At 34.5% G+C, this 27,204-nt stretch overlaps 1 protein-coding gene across 1 annotated transcript in view; it reads left to right on the forward strand.

The window, feature by feature from the left end:
- BRIP1 (BRCA1 interacting helicase 1) overlaps positions 1-27,204 on the forward strand; it is a 207,588-nt gene that overhangs the window by 56,274 nt on the left and 124,110 nt on the right. Inside the window, 6 exon segments of the mRNA XM_053892318.1 lie at positions 4,032-4,253; positions 7,171-7,370; positions 13,108-13,240; positions 22,818-22,972; positions 26,125-26,290; positions 26,408-26,548. Of these exon segments, the coding sequence (XP_053748293.1) occupies positions 4,032-4,253; positions 7,171-7,370; positions 13,108-13,240; positions 22,818-22,972; positions 26,125-26,290; positions 26,408-26,548 (1,017 nt within the window).

Below are 27,204 nucleotides of genomic sequence, written 5' to 3' on the forward strand. Positions count from 1 at the left end.
CAGTTTAATAACTTGTTTACTCTGAAACTGAAATTACAAGTCTGGAATATACTCAGATTATTGGTGAACTGTAAATTGATAGTCTATGAAATTACCTATAATAATTTAATATGTTTTGAAAGTTATTCTATCTTTTGCTAATATTTTGTCAGAGTTGGTTCTACACAAAAAGCCGTGAGCCATAGGTAGCCCTGGAGTTTTATTTAATTGATAGATCACCTTCTACCATGTAATTTGAATAAATTATTTTGTATTATGCATTTCTTTTTCAGTGCTTATGGTTATTTGTCTTGACCTTATTCTTCCTCAGAATGCTTAGCTCATAGGCATACATGAACATTCTTTTTCTTGTTCTCAAGTCCTGAAGGTAATTTGGTATCGTAATTATGCCAATTACAAAGTCACTATAGGTGTCTATGTTTACTATGGCTGAATCACCAAAGTGAAATGATAAATAGATAACTGACAGTTTGAGTGAAAAAGAGTTTAAAGTGTGATAACACTTCAATTGACAGACTCCCCTCAGGGTTGTGTTACACTGCTAAAATGGATGAACCATTCTGGTTTTGCTATCAGCCTGCACAGGAGTGTCATTCTAAGTGCCCTTGAAGTGTAAACTTTCCGATTTTTTGGCTTGATCCAAAGGCACATGTGTTTTTGTTCGGTTTCTTTTGCAGAAGTGCTCCTGTACTGGAAAAGCAATGCACTTATCTGCTAAAAGTTAATTTTTGTTTCAATTAACAAAAAAATCATCTTAATTAGCCCCAGAAATAATTCTAAAAAATTATTCTCGATATGGAAAATATGGTTTTTTGTGAAAATGAGATTTAACAGTTAATAATCACATACTCTGAAGGCATCTTGGTGATCATTTGGTACAAATACAAGCTTTTAGCATAGTACAGAAGATACTTGGAATGAAGAAATGGCGAATGTATTTTTAAACTCAATCTGTATCAAAGTCAGTATGAAAGATATTTGGCATGTCTCCATCTGTCTCTGGATCCCACAATCAGGATTTTAGAGGAACCTTAGAAATAGCAGCCTTTGGGTCTGAGGAATCTTTAATAGGCTCCTGTCTCATTTACGCTATTGATGCCTCATCACATGAGAAAAATTGGCCCTGAAGTTTGTCCAATGTCTGACAGCGAGTTAGCAAGAAAGACAACTTTTCTAACTCCTAGCCGTTGTTATTTTGATTATACTAGAAAGAAAACAAAAGGTGGCTTATGAAATGAGGAAGATGACACAGCATGAGGAGTAAAAAAGAGTAGTAGAGATGGGACAGAGGAAGTGAAAGAATGAACTAAATAAACGTTAGGTGAACCCTTTCCTCTTGATTTTTATTGTTAGTACCTTGGAGGTTCTTTTTACATGACTGAATACAAAGCTGTAGAACTAGTAGTCCCTCGGCTGATCATGCCTTGTCCTGGAATTGGCGACATTATTTTATAGGTTATGAACCTTTTATGTTTTACTCCATCTCTAGTAATTTCTAGGTATTTTTGTGAATGTAATGAGTAAATATGTTTTGAAAACGTAGATTTGGCTTTTGGATAGTTTGTAGATAAGAATGTACTATGTGTATATATATAACAATTGTATATATATAATTCCTTTTCACTTGTTAAGGACAGCAAACTGAGATGATAAATATTGGATTTCACAATCATTTAATTTTTTTATTGGTACATAGAATTAGTGAAAATAAAAACGGCCCATTCTTCTACCACTTAGTCCCAAATGAAAATTGAAAAACAGTAATAATATATTTGTGGTTAGAAGACTCAAAATTACAGAAAGGTGTAACATAAAAAGAGAAAAATCTCTTTTTTTTTACTCTTCCCATTTTCTTAACCTTTCAAGGAAATTACTGTAAAGTTTTATGTATATTCTTCCAAAACACTTAAAATATGCATTTGTTATATGTGTATATACTCTTTTAAAAGCTCAAGTACATTGGCACATGGACAAATCTAACACATTTCTTAAGGGCTATATCTTTTACATGAATTTACCATAAGTTATTTAACATGTCCCTTCTTGATAGACATTAAACATTGCATTATATACATATTCACATGAATGGTGAAATTTTAAATTTTGGTAGTCATTGATAAATTGTGTGCTTTTAATAGAAGTTTATACTTCTAATAATGTATATTTATACTTCTAATTTTATACATCTTTTAATAGGATATGACACACTTGCTAGGACTTATTTTCTCTTATTTTTTGATTAGCATATATTAATAAAATTTTTTACTTCTAATAATAGATTAGCAAAGGACATTAGCAGATAGTACATGAAAGAAGAAATGCAAGTTACTGTTGAAACTTGTTAGCATGTTCATATAGTATAATAGCAGTGTTAAACCTTGCTGGAATATATAAAAAAAGTCAAAGCAAGAAGATTCTATTTTTTACCTTTAAAATAGGTAAAGATAGAAAAGATAATATTAGTGTTGATAAAGTTATGGGGAAAGGGTAATGTAAAATGCTATATGCTTTTTGGAGGATAATTTGGTGGCATAGTTTTTATGAAACTTAAAACTACTTTGTACTGTTTGGTCTTATAATGCCATATCTAAAATTGTATACTAAGAAAATGTTGAGAAATGTGCATTAAATTGAAATTCTCGTTGAAGCATTATTTATAATGTAAAAATTGGTAACAGTCTAAATGCCCAGCAATAATGAAACTGGTTTATAACTATTAATTCAATGTACATATGTGGGCAACAATGAAAAACTACTTAGTGATGTGAGAAAATATTTCTGATAGGATTTTTAGTCAGATGGAGAGAAAAAAAATGATTCTGGTTTTATAAAAAATTTATTGTGGCTTTATTTTTTGTGGCTAAATTGTTAATAATCCTTGATGCCTGGGGAAAATTTGCTTTGTTCTCATCGTTTAAATATTAGATCACATTGTAGAGTTGTATTCATATGTACATACGAATATAAGAATTATGAAATGAAACATATCAAATGTTACTGGTACATTCTTTGTATGGTAGATTTATAGATAATTTAGTGAGTTTTTTGGTACTGTTTGTATTTTCCAAATATTTTGTAGTGAACACTCTTTATTTTTTTTCCCCTAAGACATCCCTCCTTCCCTTTCTCCTTTTTTCCTTACATATATTTGATTAAGTAATACTCTCTCATGGCTTAACTGAAAACTATAAAAGTATCTATAGAGAAAAATGTCTCTCGCTCCTGTCTCCAAGTCACTTAGCTGTCGTCTTTGAAAGCAACCAGTGATACCATTGTTCTTGTATATCCTTCAAGAAATATTTTTGCCTAAAATCTCTTTATTTTTTTTTTAATGTTTATTTATTTTTGAGAAAGAGAAACAGACTCTGAGTAGGGAAGGGGCAGAGAGAGAGGGAGACAAAGAATTCAAAGCAGTCTCTAGGCACTGAGCTGTCAGCACACAGCCTGATGCGGGGCTCAAACTCATGAACTGCGAGATTATGACCTGAGCTGAAGTTGGACGCTTAACTGACTGAGTCTCCTAGGCTCTCCAATATCAGTTTAATCAGAACAATGGTACAACAAACATAATTTAAATTTTTTTCTTTTTTCAGGTTAATTTGGAGTATCTAGAGCTATACTGATCTGGAGCTCTGAGTCGACCATTACAGTTGTTTTTTTTAATTTACTTTATTTTTTTTTATGTTTTTATGGTTTTTTAAATGTTTTTTAAAATATATTTATTTTGAGAGAGAGAGTACAAATGAGGGAGGGGCAGAGAGAGAAGGAGAGAGAGAATCCCAAGCTAATAGTGCAAAGCCTGAGGCAGGGCTCAGTCTCACAAACTGAGATCATGACCTGAGCTGAAATCAAGACTGAGCCACCCAGGTGCCCCAACTACTATTTTTTCTTTGAAATGGTTGTGATTGTGGGTATGGTATCATTTCTCCTGTATGTGGCTTTAATGATGTTCTGAAAATTCTGAGATAAACTTGCTTTATTCCTTTGTTGCAATGTTGATTCATATTTCAGTTATGCGTATTTGTTTTTAGGGCAAATCCTGCTATTTTTATCATGGCGTACATAAAATTAGTGATCAACACACATTACAGACTCTGGAAGGGATGTGCAAAGCCTGGGATATAGAAGAACTTGTCAGCTTGGGAAAAAAACTAAAGGCATGTCCGTATTACACAGCACGGGAACTAATAGAAGATGCTCACATAGTATTTTGTCCCTACAACTATCTTCTAGATGCACAAATAAGGGAAAGTGTGAGTAGCTATATGAAAATTCAAACTTTTCTCCCACTTACTGGAATATAAGTGATCAATATGAAAGCTTTTAGATGTTTCACTTTTTATTTTTTGCTTTATATTTATGTACATATATAAATAGAGTACTGAAAACATTCTGAGGTGTATTAAAAACTGAATTTTAGAACTTGTCATTTTAATGTCCAGAGTAGTAAATATTTTGAAATGGGATTATAGCACAGGTTTTCAACCTTGATAGTATTGACATTTTGGGCTTGATGATTCTTTGTTGTGGTGGTTTCTCTTGCACACTGTAGGATGCTTAGCAGCATCTCTGGTTTTATCCTCTAGACACCAGTAGCATCCTTAGAGCTGTCACAATCAAAAATGTCTCCTGATGTTGCCAAGTATACGGGTGGGGGAGGGCGGGTAGGAGCAGAGTTATCCCCATTTGAGGCCCATTGATAACTATCACTCCTTCCATTTATGAATAATCAGAATTATTTTAAAACATTCATCTGAAGAATCTATAGTTTGAAGAATTTGTGTGGGGAGAATATGTATAACATGCAAATTATGCTTTGTGAGCTTTTGATAAATGAAATTTGGATATAGCATTTGTGTTTATTTGCATGGTTCTTCTTAGAAACATCCAGTTGTTACAGTATAAGACAAAAAGTGAATAACTTAGTATATTCAATTATTATTCTTCTCTTTAGATCTGACTACTTACTAACTTCCTATTTAAGCTTAAAATTAATAGGCATTATGTTTACTATCTCTACTGTCCTACCTCTTATTTGGTTGCCTCTTATCTAGACCCTTTCCTCTGAGCCACTGTACATATCAATGGCATGTCAGTCTTTCTAATATTACTTTTATTACATCGTTCTTTGGCTTGAAAATCTATTGCACTCTTGGCTCATGGGATAAAGTCCATATTTCTTAAGCTTACTCTCAAAATGTTCAATAGTCTGGCTTGAATCTGCCTTTTCAGACATCTTTCAGACATCTCTGCTACAAACTTGAACCCTACAAAAATTACCTCATACCCCCCTGAGGACACCTTATTCTTTCCTATATCTCTGCTTTTGATGATGCCTATATTGAAATGCCCTACTCCTTTTATCTATACAAATCCAAATTCTATTCCTTTTATAAACCCCAATATATTTCCTACTCTTCCATGGTTCTTTTTCAGTCATCGTCAACCCTCTGTATATTTTTTCTTCAGACTAACTCACTGGTAATTGCTTTGTACATTTCTTTCTATTAGCCAGGACTCTTTCAGTTGCAAGTGATACAAATCCAGCTGCACCAGAACTTAAGAAAAAAATACTTGGCTGACTTTATTGCGATGGCTTTATTCTCAGGCAGGTTCTTTCTAGTGGAAACAAAGGTAACCACAAGCAGCCACCTAACCTGGAAAAAAAGAACATCATCTCCTATTCATCACCCTAGATTTCTCTGGTTGGCCTACCTTGAATCCCACCTCCATTCTTTTTTTTTTTTTTTTTAATTTTTTTTTTTAATGTTTATTTTTGAAAGAGAGACAGAGTGTGAGTGGGGGAGGGACAGAGAGAGAGGAAGACACAGAATCTGAAGCAGGCTCCAGGCCCTGAGCTGTCAGGACAGAGCCTAACACGGGGCTCAAACTCATGAACTGCAAGATAATGACCTGAGCCGAAGTCCAATGCTTAACCGGCTGAGCCACCTAGGCGCCCTCCCCATCTCCATTCTTAAACCTGTGACCACAGAGGGATGGAATATTTTATTTAATTGATAAGCCTGAATTCTATGTTGTGAGAGTGGTGATATCCCTTGATTAACAGATTAATAGTTCTATCAACATCACATCAGAATTGGGGAAGAACAATTCTCAAAATGAAGGGTTGTAAGAAAGTCTAAAATGAAATAGATACATGCTATATTATATTAACATTTTGAGAGTCTTTTGAATCTTGTATTTTAGTTTAAAAATTTTTTTTTTTACTCTGCTTTTAACATTATGTTGGAGATTCCCTCATAGTGAGATTTTTTTTTTCCAATATATGAAATTTATTGTCAAATTGGTTTCCATACAACACCCAGTGCTCATCCCAAAAGGTGCCCTCCTCAGTACCCATCACCCTCCCTCCCCTCCCTCCCACCCCCCATCAACCCTCAGTTTCTTCTCAGTTTTTAACAGTCTCTTATGCTTTGGCTCTCTCCCACTCTAACCTCTTTTTTTTTTTTTTTTTCCCTTCCCCTCCCCCATGGGTTTCTGTTAAGTTTCTCAGGATCCACATAAGAGTGAAACCATATGATATCTGTCTTTCTCTGTATGGCTTGTTTCACTTAGCATCACACTCTCCAGTTCCATCCACGTTGCTACAAAAGGCCATATTTCATTCTTTCTCATTGCCACGTAGTATTCCATTGTGTATATAAACCACAATTTCTTTATCCATTCATCAGTTGATGGACATTTAGGCTCTTTCCATAATTTGGCTATTGTTGAGAGTGCTGCTATAAACATTGGGGTACAAGTGCCCCTATGCATCAGTACTCCTGTATCCCTTGGGTAAATTCCTAGCAGTGCTATTGCTGGGTCATAGGGTAGGTCTATTTTTAATTTTCTGAGGAACCTCCACACTGCTTTCCAGAGCGGCTGCACCAATTCATAGTGAGATTTTTATACCCCTTTGTGTGGCCAGCTGTACTTTAATCCAGGCTCACATAACACATATTTTGATAGTGAAAAATGGGAACCGGTAATGTTGAGTTGATACTTGTTAGCCTTAGTGTTTCAAATGTTTTAAGACCTAGAATCAGTTGCTTATATAATTACCCTTGTTATTGGTCTGTCATGCAAAGTTTTAAATGAAATATCTTGCCTACTGCTGTTAAATCCATTTTGCTGAATGTTTTACAGGAAAATTCTTTTGTCTTATAGATGGATATCAATCTGAAAGAACAGATTGTCATTTTAGATGAAGCTCATAACATTGAGGACTGTGCTCGGGAGTCAGCAAGTTACAGTGTAACAGAAGTTCAACTTTGGTTTGCTCGAGATGAATTAGATACCATGGTCAACAATAATATAAGGAAAAAAGATCATGAACCCCTACGAGCTGTGTGCTATAGCCTAATTAAGTAAGAACATTTGTCTGTCATTTATACTGCCTATGTATTAACAACATGTTTCATTATGCCATAGTATTTTATAATTACTAACTTTGACCAGGCTACTTGGGAAATGGGTTGTTCCTCGCCAGTTAAACTTTTAGAAATAGGCCAGTCCGAACTTTTGTCTTGTTGAAAAGAATATGATAAACCAATTGATTTTTAAATTGATCATTGAGAATATTATTTCTAATTTAACAGAATAATTTAATAGCCCCATATTTGATGTATAAAAGACATTGAGCTGACAATAAACTAAACATGGTTTTAATTAACATATTTTAAATTTATAATTTTTTTTAATGTTTATTTTTGAGACAGAGAGAGACAGAGCATGAGTGGTGGGGGTGGTGGGGCAGAGAGAGGGAGACACAGAATCCAAAGCAGCCTCCAGGCTCTGAGCTGTCAGCACAGAGCCCAACGTGGGGCTTAAATTCACAGACCACGAGATCATGACCTGAGCTACAGTCATATGCTTAACCTACTGAGCCACCCAGGTGTCCAACATATTTTAAAATTTTATATTATGGCTTTAATTTATTGCTTTATCTTCCAGTTTGAGTAAGATTCTGATTGGATGAGTTTTAATTAACCAAAATTTCAATACTCTAAAATAATAGATTTGGTAATAATTTTATTAAAATTTATGTTAGATAAATTCCTTTTTATTAGATATTAGGTTGTTGATCTAGAATCTCTTTATCTTAGACCTTGATACTATGTCCCATTCCATTTACTGCCACATTTTTCTTTTCTTGTTTCTTTGTTTCTTTCTTTGTTTCTTTCTTTCTTTCTTTGTTTCTTTCTTTCTTTCTTTCTTTCTTTCTTTCTTTCCTTTTATAAGTTTATTTATTTATTTATTTGGAGAGAGAGAGAGAGAGAGAGAGAGAGAGCACACATGTGAGCCAGGGAGGGGGCAGAGAGAGGAGAGAGACAGTCCCAAGCAGACTCTGTGACTGCATGGAACCCTACTTGGGGATCAGTGCCACAAACCACGAGATCATGACCTGAGTCAAAATGAAGAGTCGGATGCTTAGCTGACTGAGCCACCCAGGCTCCCCCTGCAGCACTTTTCTTTTCCCTCACAGTATACTTCAAAAATTTTTTGAATGTTGGGGTGCCTGCTTGCATGCATGCTTTCTCCCTCTCAAAATAAATAAACTTTAAAAAAGTGTTTAAAATTTTTTTGAATGTTGTACAGTCTCATGTTTGAACATAAAAGGTATACAAATTTATGTTGTAAAAACTCCTTCCCACCCTGTTCTCTATCTGCTTAGTTTCTCTCCTCCTGAACAAGTTTATCTGTCGTTCAGTCCATATTTATGAGCAATTCAGTGCATATATGAAGCAATATACTTTCCCCTTTCTCTCCTTTTTACCCAAATGATAGCATACTATACTTCCATTTTTTGTCTTCTCCATTTTAAGCATAAAAATATGTTATTTTTAAGCCCTTTTATTGGGGTACACAAAGCTGTAAATATTTAATGTATACACGTGATGAGTTTTCAGATAAGTATTCATCCATGAAACTGTCACCACAATTTTGCCATAAATATATCGCCTCTGAAAGTTTCCTTTGCCCTCTTATTTTTTTATGATATGAACACTTAATGTAAGATCTACCCTCTTAGCAAATATTTAAGTATATAGTATAGTATTGTTAACTCTTGGCACTGTACTTTATACCTCTGTCTTCCTATATCTTGCCTTTTTTTGCTTAACAATATATTTTGGAGATCTTCCCATATCAAGACTTAGAAAGCTTTCTCAGTTTTAAAAAAATCGTTGCCTAAAATGCCATTGCATGGATGTCCACTAATTTCTTTAACTAGCCTCTAATTAATAGGTACTGAGGTTTATAATCCTATGCTGTTACATTACTGTAATGAATAACTTTGAACATATGTCACATGTTTGGGAAGATATAGGAAAATTCTTAGAAGTGGGATTATTGGGTCAGAGCATAGATCTACATGTAATTTTGATAGATATTTCTAAAACTTACACAATAGGGGAATGGGTAGAAGACTAATTTATACTCCTATGAGCAATATATGAGAGCATGAAAGTTTTTTTCTAGTCAGATGGGTGAAAACTTGTATCCCACTGTAGTTTTTACTTATATTTCTCTGAATAGGATTGAGATTAAGCATTTTATTTTTTTATGTTTATTTATTTATTTTGAGAGAGAGAGAAAATTTGAACAGGGGAAGGGCAGAAAGAGGAGACAGAGAATCCCAAGCAGGCTCTGTGCAGTAAGCAGAGTCAGACTTGGAGCTCAGTCTCACAAACCATGAGGTCATGACCTGAGCTAAAATCAAGAGTCAGATGCTTAACTGAGCCACCCAGCTGCCCCGAGATTAAGCATTTTAAAAGGCCATTTATTTGTTTACTAAAAAAAAATGTTTTTCAGTGTTTATTTATTTCTGGGAGATTGAGAGAGAGTATGAGCAGAGGAGGGGCAGAGAGAGGGAAACACAGAACCTGAAGCAGGCTTCAGGTTCCAAGCTGTCAGCACAGAGCCTGATGCAGGGTTTGAACCCACAAACTGTGAGATCATGACCTGAGCCGAAGTCAGACACAACCGACTGAGCCACCCAGGCGCGCCTTAATAGGCCATTTATATTTCCTTTCCTGTCAGCTGTCTATTGACCTCTGTGTCCTCTTTTTGTTCTTGTTATGGTTCTTATTGATTTGTACAAGGTCTTTGCAAATTAACCCTTTGCCTGTGATAAGAGTTGCAATATTTTTTCCCCTATTTTGCCATGTGCTTGTGTCTTTCCTTATGGTATTTTTGCCATGTAGCAGTTTGTCATTTTTATTTCACAGCATGATTTGTTGAGTTACCTATAGTTGCTAATTCTATTTTCTCACTCCCTGGTCTTTCCTCATTGATCTCTGCTGTGTTGCTGTCTGCAGAATTCTACTAAAACTGTTTTTATCAAGGTCACCATTGATCCATATGTTGCCAAATCCAAAGGTTATTTTTCTGTTATCTTACTCAGCCTGTCAGCAGTGTTCTTTGGGTATTGTTGACTACCACCTCTATGAAAATGTTTTTGGCGTATATATATATATATATACATATATATATATATATATATATATATATACATATATATATATATATATATATATATATATGTATATATATATATATATAACAGAGTTGCTCTCTGTCCCCAGTTCCTGGCACAGAGTTTCTAAAACCCTTGTAATTTCCTAAGTGGTGGTAACACTTTTGTGTTAGGAGCATCTTTTGTTCTAATATTTGGTCTTCGACCCCAGTTCCTGACAGAGCTCCTAAATCCCTTGAGACTTCCTGGGTGATAGGACTGTTTTTTATTCCAATGAGGTGATGTTTGGTGGGCTCTTGGATGGAGCTGGTCACTGGAAAGACTAAACTATGATTAGAAGCTTAGAACTTTCAGCTCCACCTTCCCTCTGGAAAGGGAGAAGGGTAGAGATTAAGTTAATAATCGATCATGCCTACATGATGACGCCAGGATTCAGAGAGCTTCCAGACTGGTACACACATTTATGTGCTTAGAGCACCCTGCCTTTACTGGGACAGAAGCTCCTGTGCTTAGACCCTTCCAGACTTCTTCCCATATATCTCTTCTTCTGGTTATTTATCTGTATCCTTTATTATATAATAAACTCGTAAACATAAGTGTTTCCTGGAGTTCTGTGAGTTGTTCTAGTAAATGATTAAACCTGAGGAGGGGTCATGGGAACCTCTGATCTATAGCTGGTTGGTCAGAAGTACAAATGACAAGTTGGACTTTTATGCTGGCATCTGAGATGAAGAGGTGGGGAGGACAGTCTGGTGAGGCTGAATGCTTAGCCTTTGGGGTCTGTGCCAATTCTAACTCCAGTTAGTGTCAGAATTGAATTGAATTATAGGACACCCAGCTAGTGTCTTGAGAATTGCTTGGTGTAAGGAAAGAAGAATGCCACATACATTTAGTGACCAGATGTGTCAGAGGTGAAGTAGTGAGACAAGAGGAGACAACATAGGAGTGTGTTTCCTAGATAGCCTCTATGACACCTGGTTTTCGTCTTCCTCACAGTCCATTCTTTCTCAGTTTCTTTTGATAGTTCTTACTCTGTTTGATATGTAAATATTGAAGTGCCTCAGGATTTGGTCCTGGGACCTCATTTCTTCTCTGTCTCTGCAGTTTGCCTAAATTACATAACCAAGTACCATAGCAGTCCTAGTGACGCCTAAATCTGTGTTTAGCCCGGTCTTTAATAAATCTAGGTTCTAGTCTGTCTCTGGAATGCTATTTTCATATATCCAACTGTACTTTATGTGTCTGTTTGGATATGGATATCACATTTCAACTTTACAAAATTCCTTCCTTTTCCTTACCTACTCCCCTCAAATGCTCCCTGTCTTCCTTACCTAAGCAAACATTACCAAGCAGTTCCTCAAATCAGAAATCTGTTGTCCTTGATACTGCCTCACTTCATCCGGTTCATCAGTAAGTTTAATAAATGCCACCTGTACAGTATGTCCCAAATCCTTCAGTCTCCTATCATCTCAGAATCATCTCTCAAGTAGAATTCTGTAACAGCCTCCAACAGTCTCTGTTTTCATTTTTGCCTTTCTCCTCTAATCCAGTCTGGCTTAGAAACTGGAATCATCTTTTAAACACTTAGATTGTCTCTCTCTTATTTAAAACCCTTCATTTAAAACCTTCCCATTGTACTTTTGAATAGAATCCAGATTTCCTAACCCTGGCTTAACCTGACCTGAATACTGCTTATCACTCTTAACATTGATCATAATGTTATTCTTTTTTGCCCATTGTGTTGCAACTTTATATTGGCTTTTTATCAGATCCTTAAATAAGTAAAATTTGTTAACCACTTCAGGATTTTTGCACTAGCTGTTCTTTCTGCTTGGAATACTACCCCCCACCCCCACCCCCCTGATCTTTTCATGATTGGGTACTTTTTGCATTCAGTTGTTAGAATAAATGTTACCTCATGGAGAACTTCTTTGACATTCAAATTAAAATAGCAATTAGATTACATTATATCCTATATCACTACATTTATCCTATATCATTACTTTATCCTGTATTTTCATTGTATCACACTTTTCACTATCTGATATTTTCTTGTTTCATGTATATGTTTCTAAGTTTATTTCTCCCTTTGGTAGAATGTAATTTCTATGAGAATGAGGATCTTGCCTATTTTATTTACTACTGTATTTCCAGTACCCAGTACAGTATGTGACTGTATAATAATATAGACATTTAAGCACTGGCTGAATATAAAAATGTGTGTATTTACATACAAATGAATATATTTTCTAGTAACTCCCTTTTGGTGTTAATATGTAACACCTTAATTTCTTTATTAGATTGTTTTGTATTTCCTTTATGTGCATTTGGGATATGCTACGACCTGGCTGTCAGTTGGAGAGATAGTCAAGTAAAGCAGTGTGAATCCATAAAACACAATTGGGAAATCACCTACATGTTTCTCTTTTCTGAATAAAAGCTTACTTTTTAGCTATATAAATGTTTATTTTGCAATATGAGACATGCATGCATCTTAAAAGATGTCTTAATCCGCATTTGTGTTCTAAGAGCTTCAAGGAATATGATCAATGTATCACAGTTCTCTTTGTTTTATTGAAATAGTGCACATAAGGATAATACTGATTGATGGAATTGTTTTATTTTAGTTGGTTAGAAGCAAACTCTGAACATCTTATGGAAAGGGATTATGAATCATCCTGTAAAATATGGAGTGGAAGTGAAATGCTCTTAAATTTACACAAAATGGGTATCACCACTGCTACTTTTCCCATTTTGCAGGTAAGACATTTTTCTATCTGTGACATTTATTTAGTGAATGGTTTAATAGTGAATAAATTAATACAGACTAAAAAAAGTAGCAATTTAATTTTTTTTTAATTTTATTTTATTTAAGTTTGATAATTTTTAACTGATAAATTATTTATAATTCATTTATAATTAATAACTGATCATTATTATTTATGGATGAAAAAGTAGCATTAGTGAAAGAAATAAGGCTTAACGGAATGAATTGCTTTATTCCAGTCTAAAACAAGTCAATATGTTTAGGTTGTAATAAAAGTTATTTTGTCAGTTATACAAGTTAAAAATTTAGAAAATAAAAAGGTAAATTCATTTTTTGTTCTCCTTAATTTAGTTAGAGGTTATAAACCTGGGGGATCATGAGTGGGCTGGGGGAGTCTGTGAATCTTACGAAATTGTATGCAAAATTTTATGAGTATGCACTTCTGTACTTTTTTCTAGTAGAGGCTTCATAACTTCTATTCTGAAAGAGGTTGTTCCCTCCCCCCCAGATAAGAATGTTTTTATCATTTTTGTTCTTAATTACTTATTTAAATTAATGGATTGTTTTTTAATTTTTTAAAAAAATCTTTATTTATTTTTGAGAGAGAGACAGAGTGTGAGCAGGGGAGGAGCAGAGAGAAAGGGAGACACAGAATCCGAAGCAGGCTCCAGGCCCTGAGCTGTCAGCACAGAGCCTGATGTGGGGCTCGAACTCACAAACCGTGAGATCATGACCTGAGCCAAAGTCGTATGTTCAACCGACTGAGCCACCAGTAGATTTTGCTTTTAAGAGTGGTTGTTTTAGTTGTTGTTTACAGAACAATTGAGCAGAAAGGACAGAATTTTCATATTCCCCTAACCCTAGCCACACGTGTGGCGCACGCATGCCCACAGGCACGCGCGCGCACACACACACACACACACACACACACACTCATACACTATACAGTTTCTATTATTAACAGCTTGCAATTGTATAGTACATTTGTTACAATTGAACCAATATTGTTACATTATTGTTAACTGAAGTCCATAGTTTACATTGGGGTTCACTCTCTGTATTGCGGAGTTCTGAGTTTTGATATAAACAAAGTCATGTATCTACTCTTAAAATATCATACAGAATGTTTTCACTGCCTTAAGAATATTCTGTGCTATACTTCTTAATTCATCCTTTCACCACATCTCATTTGCCCTCCTGAACCTCTAGCAACCACTGATTTTTTTTCAACCGACTCCATAGATTTGCCTTTTCCAGAATGTCATTTAGTTGGAATCATACTCAGGTTCCTTCATGTCTTTTTGTGGCTTGATGCTTGTTTCTTTTTATTGCTAAACAATATTCACTGCATGTATACACACTGTTTGTTTATCCATTCACCTACTGTAGGATATATTGGTGACTACCAAATTTGGGAAATTCTGAATAAAGCTCTTATAAATACTTGTGTGCATATTTTTATATGTACATGCTTTCTTCTCACTTGTGTAAATAGTAAATACTTAGGACAATTGCTGAATTATATGGTAAGACCATTTTTAGCTGTGTAAGAAACTGCTGTCTTCCAAAGTGGCTGTGCCATTTTATATTCCCATCATCAGTGAATGAGGGTTCTTGTTATTCTATATCCTTGCCAATATTAGGTATTGTCAGTGGTTTGAATATTACCCATTCTAATGGGTATGTAGTAGTATCTTATTACTGTTTTAGTGTACAATTCCCTAATGACATTTGATGTGGAACATCTTTTCACATGCTTATGTGCCATCTATATATCTTATTTGGGGTGAGATGTCTCTTCAGATCTTTGCCTACTTTTCAGTTGGGTTCTTTGTCTTCCTGTTGTTGATTTTTAAGTGTTCTCTGTATATTTGGTATACAAGTCCTTCATCAAATATATGTTTGTAGATATATTCTTCCAGTCTGTGGCTTGTCTTTTCATTCTATTAACAGTGTCTTTTATAGAACTTTTTTACTTTTAATAAAGTTCAACTTAACAATTTTTTCTTTGACAGATCATGCTCTTGGTATTGTATCTAAAAACTCCCCACCAAACCCAAAGCCACCTAGATTTTCTTGTCTTTTTCTTCTAGAAATTTTATAGTTTTGCATTTTACATTTAGGTCTGTGATCCACTTTGAGTTAATTTTTGTGTTGTATATAAGGTCTGTATCTAGATTCATTTCTTTGCATGTAGGTGTCCAATTATTCTATCACCATTTGTTGAAAAGGCCATCCTTTCTCCATTGGATTATATTTGCTCCTTTGTTAAAGATCAGTTGAATGTATTATTATGGGTCCTTTTTTCGGCTCTCTATTCTTTTCCATTAATTGATATGTCTGTTCCTTCACTAATACCACACTATCAATTGCTATAGATTTATAGTAAGTCTTGAAGTCAGGTAGTGTCAGTTCTCTGATTTTGTTCAGTATTGTGTTGATTATTCTGGTTTTTTTCTTTCCAAATAAACTTTAGAGTCAGTTTGTCAGTATCCACAAAGTAACTTTCTGGGATTTTGATTGAAATTGCATTGAATCTACAGATCAAACTAGGAAGAACTGACAGCTGAACAATATTGAGTCTTTCTATCTATGAATAGGAAGTATCTCTCCATTTGTTTAGATCTTTGATTTCTTTTATCAGAGTTTTGTAATTTCCCTCATTTGGATTTGAAGAGGTCCTTGAACCAAACAGATAGAAACTATGGCTAGCATGATAACCACTAGCATATGAGCATATGAGCATTAAAAATGTATTTTAATTAGATGATATTTATACTTTTTGCCTGCTTTTAAAATGCAATATGGTATCATAAATATTGTCCATATTGTGACATCTTTTCATGACTGTTTTGCATAAACTTTGCATTTTAAAGGTTCATATCAACAGTGAAATGAATTAATTGTGAGATATTCATATAGTAGAATATTAGACAGCAATTTAAAAAATGAACCACTGCCACTATGCAAATGAATCTTGCAGGCATAATGTTGAATAAAAGAAACCAGACACAAAAGAGTAAAAACTGTATGATTTTATTTTTATGAATTTTAAAAAGAGACAAACATAATTATGTTAGCCAAATTCAGAATACTGGTTGCTACTGTGCAACAGTAAGGAGCAATTTGGGCTGAGAGGAGCAAAATGGAACCATCTGGGATTCAAAAAATGTTTTGTTTCCTTAGTGAGTGTTGGTTACGTGTGTGTGTGTGTGTGTGTGTGTGTGTGTGTGTTTAGGGAGCTGTATACTTAAGATTAGTGCATTCTGTGTATTATACGTTAATTTTAAACAGGTACAGATAAAATACATGTCAAGGAAAAATTAGGAAAGTACAAAGACATGGAAAGGAAAAAGAAAACAAAGGAAAAAGAAAAACTACCAAACATGATCACTATTAACTTTTGGATTTATGACCATCTCTCTTATTCTATGCATATATCCTTAACATAAATAGATTTCTGATATGATACATGTTTCTTTATAGCCTCTTTTGACTTAACAGTGTACTATGAGTACTTTACTATTTTAATAAAGATTTTTTCACATGAGTTTTAATTGCCGTGTAGCATTTTTGTGAGTACACATATTCTAAATTACTTGATAATCTGTCATTTGAAATATAAGTTGTTGCCAGTTTTCCAAGGATAAGAAACAATTCTGCTGTGAACATCCTTGAAAATGTATCTTTGTATACATTGCTATTCCTTTATATATTCAAAATACTAATTCTTTGTTGCTTATTGCATTGTATGTATATTCTTGTATCTATGGTTTGTTTATAGAGTATTTTTCTAAGTGTTTTTTATTTTAGTGCATTCAAATTTATCAGTGTTTTCTTTTGTGAATTGTATTTGAGTTTAGTTTTAGCAGTCTTTCCCTATCTTGTGGTACATTTTCTAAAAGTGTTACTATTTTTTTAATAAAGGTTTTTAATTAGCCTAGGATTCATTTTTGTTTATATTGTGAGGTTAGGAATCCATTTTATTTCTTCTATGGATAATTTTCGCAGCATCATTTACTAAATAATCCATCCATTTTCCTCTGATTTATAATGACACTTCTGCCTTTATATCTAATTTTCTCTTATTTGTGAATTAATTTCTGGACTTTGTTCTATGATTCTGTTTATCTAAACTGTCATATTTGTTGACTACTCTGGCATTAGAAAAATATTGATAGTGGTAGGGCGTATCTCCTCTTTGTTCTTTTCCTTTGGGATGATCTCAACTGAATTTTAGAATTAGCTTGTAAATTTCTATGAAAAATCTGTTGGAATTTTGATTGGAATTGCAATGAGTTTATGGATTAATTTATAAAGAATTGACATATTTACAATACAGAGTTTTTCTGTTCACAATGTATATTAAGTTCTTCATTTATTATGTCTTATATATCAATAAAGTTTTATGATTTTATTTTTAAAAGTCTTAGGTGTTTTGGGGTAGATTTATTCCTAAGTAAGTTAAAGTTTCTGTTTATTTTTCACATAGTATATTTTAAAAATTGCATTTTCTAATTTCTAATTGGTGTGTAAAAATGGTAGATTTTTATTTATTTATCTTGTAAGTAACTATGTTGCTAAACTATCTTATAGGTTTGCCTATGGATTCTTAAATTTTCCATGTAATTTTATTGTCTATGAGTAATGACTATTTTCTTTCCAACTCCATCACATTTTATTTCTTTGCTGGCTTCAACTTTTAGAGCATTGTTTATCACGGGCAGTGAAACACATTTTGGTCTTACTGCTACCCAGAAGAGGTTATATTACTAGTGTTACATCATTTAGTAACATGTCTACTGTATTGTTTTAAAATTCTTTTATTTTTTATTAACAGCTAGACTGAGATATAATTCACATGCCATAAAATTTGCCATTTTAAAGCATACAATTCAGTGATTTTTAGTATAGTCACAGAGTTATGCAACTATCACTGCTATCTAATTTCAGAACATTTTCATCACCTCATAAAGAACTGTGTACCCATTAGCAAGCATTCCCTATTTCCTTCTCCCCCAGCTCCTGGAAACCACTAATTTACATTCTGTTTCTATAGACCTGCCTATTCTAGGCATTTCACATAAATGGAAACATGATATGGTGCTTTTGTGACTGGTATCCTTCATTGTGTATGTTTTCAAGGTTCATCTATGTATGTCATAACATTCATGAATACTTCATTCCCTTTTTATTACCAAATAATATTCCATTGTATAAATCTACTGCATTTTGTTTATTCATTATCACTTGACACATTTGGGTGGTTTCTATTTTTGTCTATTATAAATAATGCTTTTACCATTCATGTCCAAATTTTTATGTGCACTTATATTTTTAATTCTCTTGGGTATATACTTAGGGGAATTGCCAGGCCATTTGGTAACTCTGTGTTTAACTTTTTTTTTTTAATTTTTCTTAATGCTTATTTTTGAGAGAGACAGAGACAGAGCACAGCAGGGAGGGGCAGAGAGAGAGGGAGACAAAGAATCCAAGGCAGGCTCCAGGCTCTGAGCTATCAGCACAGACCCTGATGTGGGGCTTGAACTCATGAACCGTGAGATCATGACCTGAATTGAAGTCAGATGCTTAACCCACTGAGCCACCCTGGTGCCGTCGTCCCCCCCCCCCCCCTTTAAAAAAATATTTTTTTTAATGTTTATTTTTGAGAGAGTTCTGTGTTTAACTTTGAGGAACTGCAATCTGTTTTACAAAGGGGCTGCACCATTTTACAATCCCATCAACAGTGTATAAGGATTCTGATTTCTTTCACATCCTCACTAATACTTGTTATCTCTTCTTATAGTTTTCTAGGGGAAATGAAGTGGTACCTCAGTGTAGTTTGATTTTCATTTCCCTCATAATTCCTAATGTTGAGCATTTATTCAAGTGCTTAATGTCCATTTATATATCTCCTTTAGAGAAATCTCTATTCAAATTTGTTGCCTACTTTGAAATTGGGTTGTCTTTTATTATTGACTGTAAGTTCTTTATATATTCTGGATATGAACACTGTATTAGATATATGATTTGTAAATTTTTTCCCATTCAATAGGTGCTGTAGGATTTTTATAGTTATATTTTTATTAGGTTAAGGAAATTTCCTTTAATCCTAGCTAGCTAAGAAACTCAACATTGTGATTATTAAATTTTTAGAAGTTAATTTTTACACAAGTAGCATGTATATAATTTAAAGAGTCAGTACCATCAAGAAAAGCATTCATCTGCCCCACTCCTTCTCAATCCCAATTTTCACTTCCTAGTGGCACTTTGATTTATTTAAAAAAAATTTTTTTTAATATTTATTTATTTTTGACAGAGAGAGAGAGAGAGAGAGAGAGAGAGAGAGAGAGAGAGAGGGAGCATGAGCGGGGGAGGGATAGAGAGAGAGGGAGATACAGAATCCAAAGCAGGCTCCAGGCTCCGAGCTGTCAGCACAGAGCCTGATGCGGGCTCGAACCCACAGACCGCGAGATCATGACCTGAGCCGAAATCTGACATTCAACCGACTGAGCCACCCAGTCGCCCTCCTAGTGGCACATTTAACTCTTCTGGTGATTTCTTCTGATATTTAACCCGTTTTCTAAATAACATTTGAGTTCTGCTGCTTTTGAGTTTTCAATTTTAGATATTCTCTATTGACTTCCTATAATGTATGATGATGCATTATCTCCTTTACACACACACACTGTCTCTCCCTTTCAGTCTCTCACACACTCACTCTCTTTTTCCTCTCTCTTTCTACTTTTCCTCTCTTTACCTTTCTCCTCTCTTCATTCTTTCACCATAATTAATATTCGGTGTGTATGTCATTATCGTGTATACATATTATCATAGCTTATGATAGTAACTATCATGTAGCTTACTAGGTTAAATTTGTATACAACTTTATGTGTCCTGTGAAGTAATAATTACTGGTAAATAAATATGCTTAGTTTTCTGTTTATCTATAAACCCACTTGTCAATTTTTAGGTAACCTAGGCAGAAGTAGTCTTGGAGTAGTTTCATGATTCAATATGTAGAATTTCATTCAGTCCATGTGTTTTTAGTACATTGCCTTACCTTCAGTAGTTGAGGATTTTCTGTAGTTTGGGCTTTCTTTCAAATTTTTTTTTTTTTTAAAGTATAGTTGACACACAACGTTCCGTTAGTTTTCACGTATTACATTACTTTCAACTTAGTGATTCAACAAGTCTTTATGTTATGCTATGCTACAATCTTATGCTATTAAAGTACCTTGACTATTCCCTATTCTGTACCTTTTATCCCTGTGACTTATTCATTCCAAACTGGAAGTCTGTATCTCCCACTCCTCTTCTGGCAAATCATTAGTTTGTACTTCGCATTTATGGGTCTTTGTCTGCTTTTTGTTTGTTTATTCATTTGTTTTGTTTTTGATTCCACATGTAAGTAAAATCATGTAGTATTTGTTTTTCTCTGAGTTATGTTACTTAGCAAAATAGCCTCTAGTCCATCCATGTTGCCACAAATGGTAAGACCTCATTCTTTTCTACGGTTGAGTAGTATTCCATTGTGTGTATATATACACCACATCTTTATCTGTTCATCTATGTATGGACACTTGGATTGCTACCATATTTTGGCTATTGTAAATATTGCTGCAGTAAACATAGGGGTGCATTTGTCTTTTTGAATTAGTGTTTTCATTTTCTTTGGCTAAATACCCAATAGTGGAATTGCTGGATAATGTATTTCTACTTTTAATATTTTGAGGAGCCTCCATAGTGCTTTCCACATTGGCTGCACCAATTTACATTCCCACCAACAATACAAGAGGGTTCCTTTTTCTCCATATCCTTACCAACACTTTTTTATTTCTTGTCTTTTTGAGTCTAGCCATTCTGACAGGTGTAAAGTGGTATCTCACTGTGGTTTTCATTTATGTTTCCCTAATGATTAGTTGTTGACCATCTTTTCATGTGCGACTTGGCCATCTGAATGTCTTCTTTGGAAAAATGTCTATTCAGAAGTTCTGTAGTTTTACAGAATAAATTGCCAGTGTTCTGCCAATGTTGGGGAAGAATTGTACCTTTATATAAAGTATTGCTGAGGGGACTTGATTTTTAAAAAGAACAGTTGAGGGGCACCTGGGTGGCTTAGTTGGTTAAGCGTCCACCTTTGGCTCAGGTCATGATCTCATGGCTCATGAATTCGAGCCCTGCGTCTGGCTCTGTGCTGACAGCTCAGAGCCTGGAGCCTGCTGCATGTTCTATGTCTCCCTCTTTCTCTGCCCCTCCCCCACTCAGGCTGTGTCTCTCTGTCTCTCAAAAATAAATAAACATTAAAAAAAATTAACAAAAAAAGAAGAACAATTGAATACTTGTTTTTCGTTAATAATTTGTAGTCCTGAATGTTTTTCCAAGTTAATGTTTTCATTTTTTCTTTTTCAAAAATCTTTCTATTTGTATCCTTCAATGTTCAGTGGAAACTAATTTTACTCTAGATGTGTATTATTTCAAAATATATCTGAATGTTAATATTATGTCTTAATTTATCTTAACTATTTTCCCATTTTATTTTTATTGAACACATACTTTATTGTCAAACATCAGAGTTGTCACCAATATCTTTTGCTTCAATATTCAGAGTTTTCACAATGTGCGAGTGCATACTTTTCTTTTTTCTTATGTCCACACTTCTTTTTTTTTAGTTTGCTTTAAGCACTTTATTTTTTTTTTTTTTAAGATTTATTTATTTTTGAGAGAGAGAGAGACAGACAGACAGAGTGCGAGCGGAGGAGGGTAGAGAGAGGGAGACAGAATCTGAAGCAGGCTCCAGGCTCTGAGCTGTCAGCATAGAACCTGACAAGGGACCCGAACTCACAAACCGCGAGATCATCACCTAAGCCGAAGTCAGACGCTTAACGGACTGAGCCACTCAGGCGCCCCTTTTATGTCCACACTTCTATCTGTATTAAAACTTATTAGTCACATGAAAACAAGTGAGCCAGTTAGTATACATTCTGTATTTAGCATGTATTATTTCCTTGAGTCACTTTTAAGATTTTCCTTGTCATGTAGTCATATTATTCTCATTGTTGGAATACTCCCTGGAAATATTTCAGGCATTTAGGTGGCGTATCAACTCTTAAGCTCCTTGGAGAAACCATTTGGTACATTTTTATTTAGTCCATTACTTTTCTCTTCTTCTCTTCTCTCTCTCTCTCTTTTTTTTTTTTTTAAAGTAAGCTCTACACCCAACATGGAGCTTGAACTCACAACTTTGAGATCAAGAGTTGCCTGCTCTAAAAACTGGGCCCACTAGACATGCCTAGTTCATGACTTTTGAAGGGTGCTAAATAATACCCTAATTGCCTGAAGAAGTAATGAACTTCCTAAGTGTACAACTTATTATTAAAGAGTCTTGAACTCTGAAGAGAATTTTGGAATATGTGGGAATTTAAAACACACTTTTAGCACTTGTGTATTGGTAATGTTTTCCTCAAATTTCAATGTATATTTCATTTGTGTTTTATTATAGTATTGAGAGGTTTTTTTCCTCTTCTTCCCATTTCCTGCAGTATACTTAATAACAGTAATTTCTTTCAGGGACATTTTTCTTCTGTCCTTCAAAAAGAAGAAAAAGTCTTACCAATTCATGGTAGAGAGGAGACAAGAGAAGTACCGATTATTAGTGCTTCAACTCAAATAATACTCAAAGGACTTTTTATGGTGTTTGACTATCTTTTTAGGCAAAACAGCAAGTAAGTAAATACATATGTATTTTTCATCTTAATTTTTTTTTTTAACGTTTATTTATTTTTGAGACTGGGAGAGACAGAGCATGAACAGGGGAGGGTCAGAGGGAGAGGGAGACACAGAATCTGAAACAGGCTCCAGGCTCTGAGTTGTCTGCACAGAGCCCGACGCGGGGCTCGAACTCACGGACCCATGAGATCATGACTTGAGCTGAAGTCGGATGCTCAACCGACTGAGTCACCCAGGCGCCTCTGTATTTTTCATCTTAAAAATATTAATTTTATTGGGTACTAGTATGTATTTAATCCATACTTGTTTTGTGTGAGTACCTACAATCATTGTAAATAAGTGGTATAAATATTACTCTTACTTATTGGCACAGACTTAGATCAATTGAAATTAGTCTTTATTAATGAAAATGATTATTGAAATAAATATACTTGAAATACATCTTATTAGTTAATTCAGCATTAAATTTTTAGTTGTATATGACTGAACTTAAACATTTACCTTTTAAGTGTAGTTTTAAATATGTTTCTTCCAGTGTCAGAAAGTCTCTTTCTTATTGCATAAAGCCTCTATCTAGTGAAATGTGGAATATGAGAAAGAGTTAACTCCCCTCACTCTACCCCTTATTAAATTGTAGTACTATTTGGTTCCTGTTTTTTTTTTTATATGGCAGAATATACATAACATAAAATTTACTATTTTAACCATTTTTCAAATATATATTTTAGTAGCATTAGGTTTATTCACATTGTTGTGCAGTCATCCACTTCCAGAACTTTTTCATCAGCCCAAATAGGATCTCTATATCTCATTTCTTTCTTCCCACAACCTCTGGTAACCTCTATTCTTTCATCTCCATTGATTTGTCCTTTAGATATCTCCCAAAAGTGGAATCATATATTTGTTCTTTTGCATCTGACTTATTTCACTTAGCATAATGGTTTCAAGGTTTATCCATGTTGTAATATAGATCAATGCCATTCCTTTTTATGGCTGATTATTCTATTGTATGTATGTACCATGGATTATTTTCACCTTTTGTCTATTGTGAATAATGCTACAGTGAATTTTGATGTACAAGTATCTGTTTGAGTCTCTAGCGGTGGAATTGCAGGATCATATGGTATTCTATATTTAACTATCTGAGGAACCAACATACTGTTTTCCATAGCAGCTGCACATTTTAGATTCCCATGGTTATGCACAACATTTCTAGTTGTTCTACAGCCTTGCTAATACTTGTTTCTGGTTTTTGGATAATAGCCATCGTAATGGGTATAAAGTGGTATCTGCTTATAATTTTGATTTACCCACCCTCCACTAATGGCTAGTAATGTTGAGCATCTTTTCATATGCTTATTGTCCATTTGCAGGTGTTCATTGGAGTAATGTCTATTTGCATCCTTTGCCCATTACAAAAAAATTTTTTTAAGTTTATTTTGAGAGAGAGACAGAGCCAGCGGGGAAGGGGAAGAGAGAAAGGGAGAGAGAGAGAATCCCGAGCAGGCTTAGCATTGTCAGTGCACAGCCCCATGTGGGACTTGAACCCACAAACTGCAAGTTTCTGACTTGAGCTGAAACCAAAAGTCAGATGCCCAACCAACTGAGCCACCCAGACACCCCTCTTTGCCCATTTTTAAAAGTATTTATTTATTTTTGAGAGAGAGACAGAGAGAGCACGTGTGGGGGAGGGGCAGAGAAGAGACTTTGAGGCAGGCTCCAGGCTCTGAGCTGTCTGCACAGAACCCAATATGGGGCTCGAACTGAAAAACTGCGAGATCATGACCTGAGCTGAAGTTGGACACTTAACCAACTGAGCCACCCAGGTGCTCCTCCTTTGCCCATTTTTGAATTGGGTTGTGGTTTTTGTTGTTGTTGTTGTTGTGAAGTTGTAAGAGTTAATTATATATTCTGGATATTATCCCATATCAGATACATGTTTTACAAAGATTTTCTTTTTTTTTTTTTTTTTTAATTTTTTTTTCAACGTTTTTAATTTATTTTTGGGACAGAGAGAGACAGAGCATGAACGGGGGAGGGGCAGAGAGAGAGGGAGACACAGAATCGGAAACAGGCTCCAGGCTCCGAGCCATCAGCCCAGAGCCTGACGCGGGGCTCAAACTCATGGACCGCGAGATCGTGACCTGGCTGAAGTCGGACGCTTAACCAACTGCGCCACCCAGGCGCCCCAAAGATTTTCTATTCTTTGGTTGTCTTCTCATTCTCTGATAGTGTCCTTTGATGCACAAAAGTTTTTAAATTTTGATGAAACCCAGTTTATCTGTCTTTTCTTTTGTTGCTTGTGTTTTTGGTATATACAAGAAATGTAGCCAAATATGGTATCATAAAAATTTTTCCCTATGTTTTCTTCTAAATGTTTTATAGTTTTTAGCTCCCTGTACTTTTATAAAATTCTCTCCACAGATTTTAGGGTCCTGACTTGAACTTTGAGATCTGATCTCTCTAGAGATGAAGTTAACAGTAAATATTATTGTGAGGACATGGTAGGGAATACTAGTTTTATTCTGTAAGTTGAAGTGTATATAGCCTCTTATTGAAAGAAATTGTAAGTTGGATGGCATCACAAAAATCAATATCTTCATTAAAAGTTAATGAAGACTGAGACCCATATTTTAAAGGAACTTAAATTTTGTAATTAGTTTCCTAAACTTTTGAAATCTTCAGTAAAAATTCTCTCCATTTTTCTCATGTAATAAAAAAGTATAATCCACTGTTTCGTTTCTTTAATGATACCCTATTATCTGTTTTGTAGCTGATAATGTAGCACAGAATGCAAAGAGCTCTGGACTAGGAATTAGAGACCTGGATTTTAATTCTGTTTCGGCCATGATTTATGTATTGTTTGAACGTAGGAATGGGAAATGGTAAGGGGTGGATATTTAGATAATATCTAATCTCTAAGTGAGAAAGTTGATTGTAAGATTTAATGATTCATTTTCTATCAGAGTTACTGAGTTTAATTTAATTAGTGGTGGGGGTTGTTGGTGGGGAAAATGTTATCTTTGAGTGGGAAGATACCACGACTTTCAATTTAGTTTTAATATAACCAGTTTTTACATTGTATGTATCTGGGACATCATATGTTTCATGAAGTTTTGCATTTAATTACCATTTTATTTTCATGCAGATTTGCAGATGATTATAAAGTTGCTATTCAACAGACTTATTCTTGGATAAATCAGACTGATTCTTCAGATAAAAATGAATTCTTTGCTCAAGCAAAAAGTAGGAAACGTGTAAGACAGAAAACTGCAGTTCGTGTGCTAAATTTTTGGTGCTTAAATCCAGCTGTGGTAAGCCTATCATGTTGTAAATGAAAATTTTGTCATCTTGCTCGGTACCAACAATTAAATAAATATGTTTGACTGTTTTAAAGATGATCTTATGTATCTAATAATGTTTCCTTTTAGGCCTTTTCAGATATTAATGGCAAAGTTTGGACCATTGTTTTGACATCTGGGACATTATCACCAATGAAATCCTTTTCATCAGAACTTGGTGTTACTTTTAGTATCCAACTGGAGGCTAATCATGTCATTAATAACTCACAGGTTAGTCTTCTGAAGGCTCTCAATCTTTTTACATCAATATAATTTTATATAAAAAAAATTAGAAGATACCTGAAATACTAGCAAACAGATCCTGTAGGAAATCCAACATCTTAGCTTTAGAATAAAAGAAAATCTGTCAGCTACTCGGTAGTGTCAACCAAGGGAAATACTGATAAATAGCATTCCTTGAGTTTAGTGAGTAAAAATACACACTTTAGATGCAAAGACTATATTGCAATTTCCTCATTTAAATATTTTTTACGTTTTTTTTTTTAAAAATGAGAATTAAAAACAAAACAAGGAGCTCCTGGGTGGCTCAGTCAGTTGAGCATCCAACTCTGTTTTGGCTCAGGTCATGATCTCACAGTTAGTGGGTTGGAACCCTTCATTGGGCTCTGTGCTGGCAGTGCAGAGGCTCTCCCTCTTTCTACCCCTCCCCCACGCACGCTGTGTCTCTCTCTCTCTCTCTCTCTCTGTCTCTCTCAAAATAAACTTAAAAAATTTAACATCTTTACCATAGTTCCTATGCATAATTCTTTGCTCATGTGTTTCTTTTTTCCATTAGACAGTGGTATTATTTTATTCCTTCCATGTTCCCATTCTTCCACTGCACCTAGATTAATACCTGGCATTAGTTACCAGATATTCAGCATATG

This window comes from Panthera pardus, unplaced genomic scaffold (genome assembly GCF_024362965.1).
Source record: "Panthera pardus isolate Hobbes unplaced genomic scaffold, ASM2436296v1 HiC_scaffold_3, whole genome shotgun sequence".
NCBI lineage: Eukaryota > Metazoa > Chordata > Mammalia > Carnivora > Felidae > Panthera > Panthera pardus.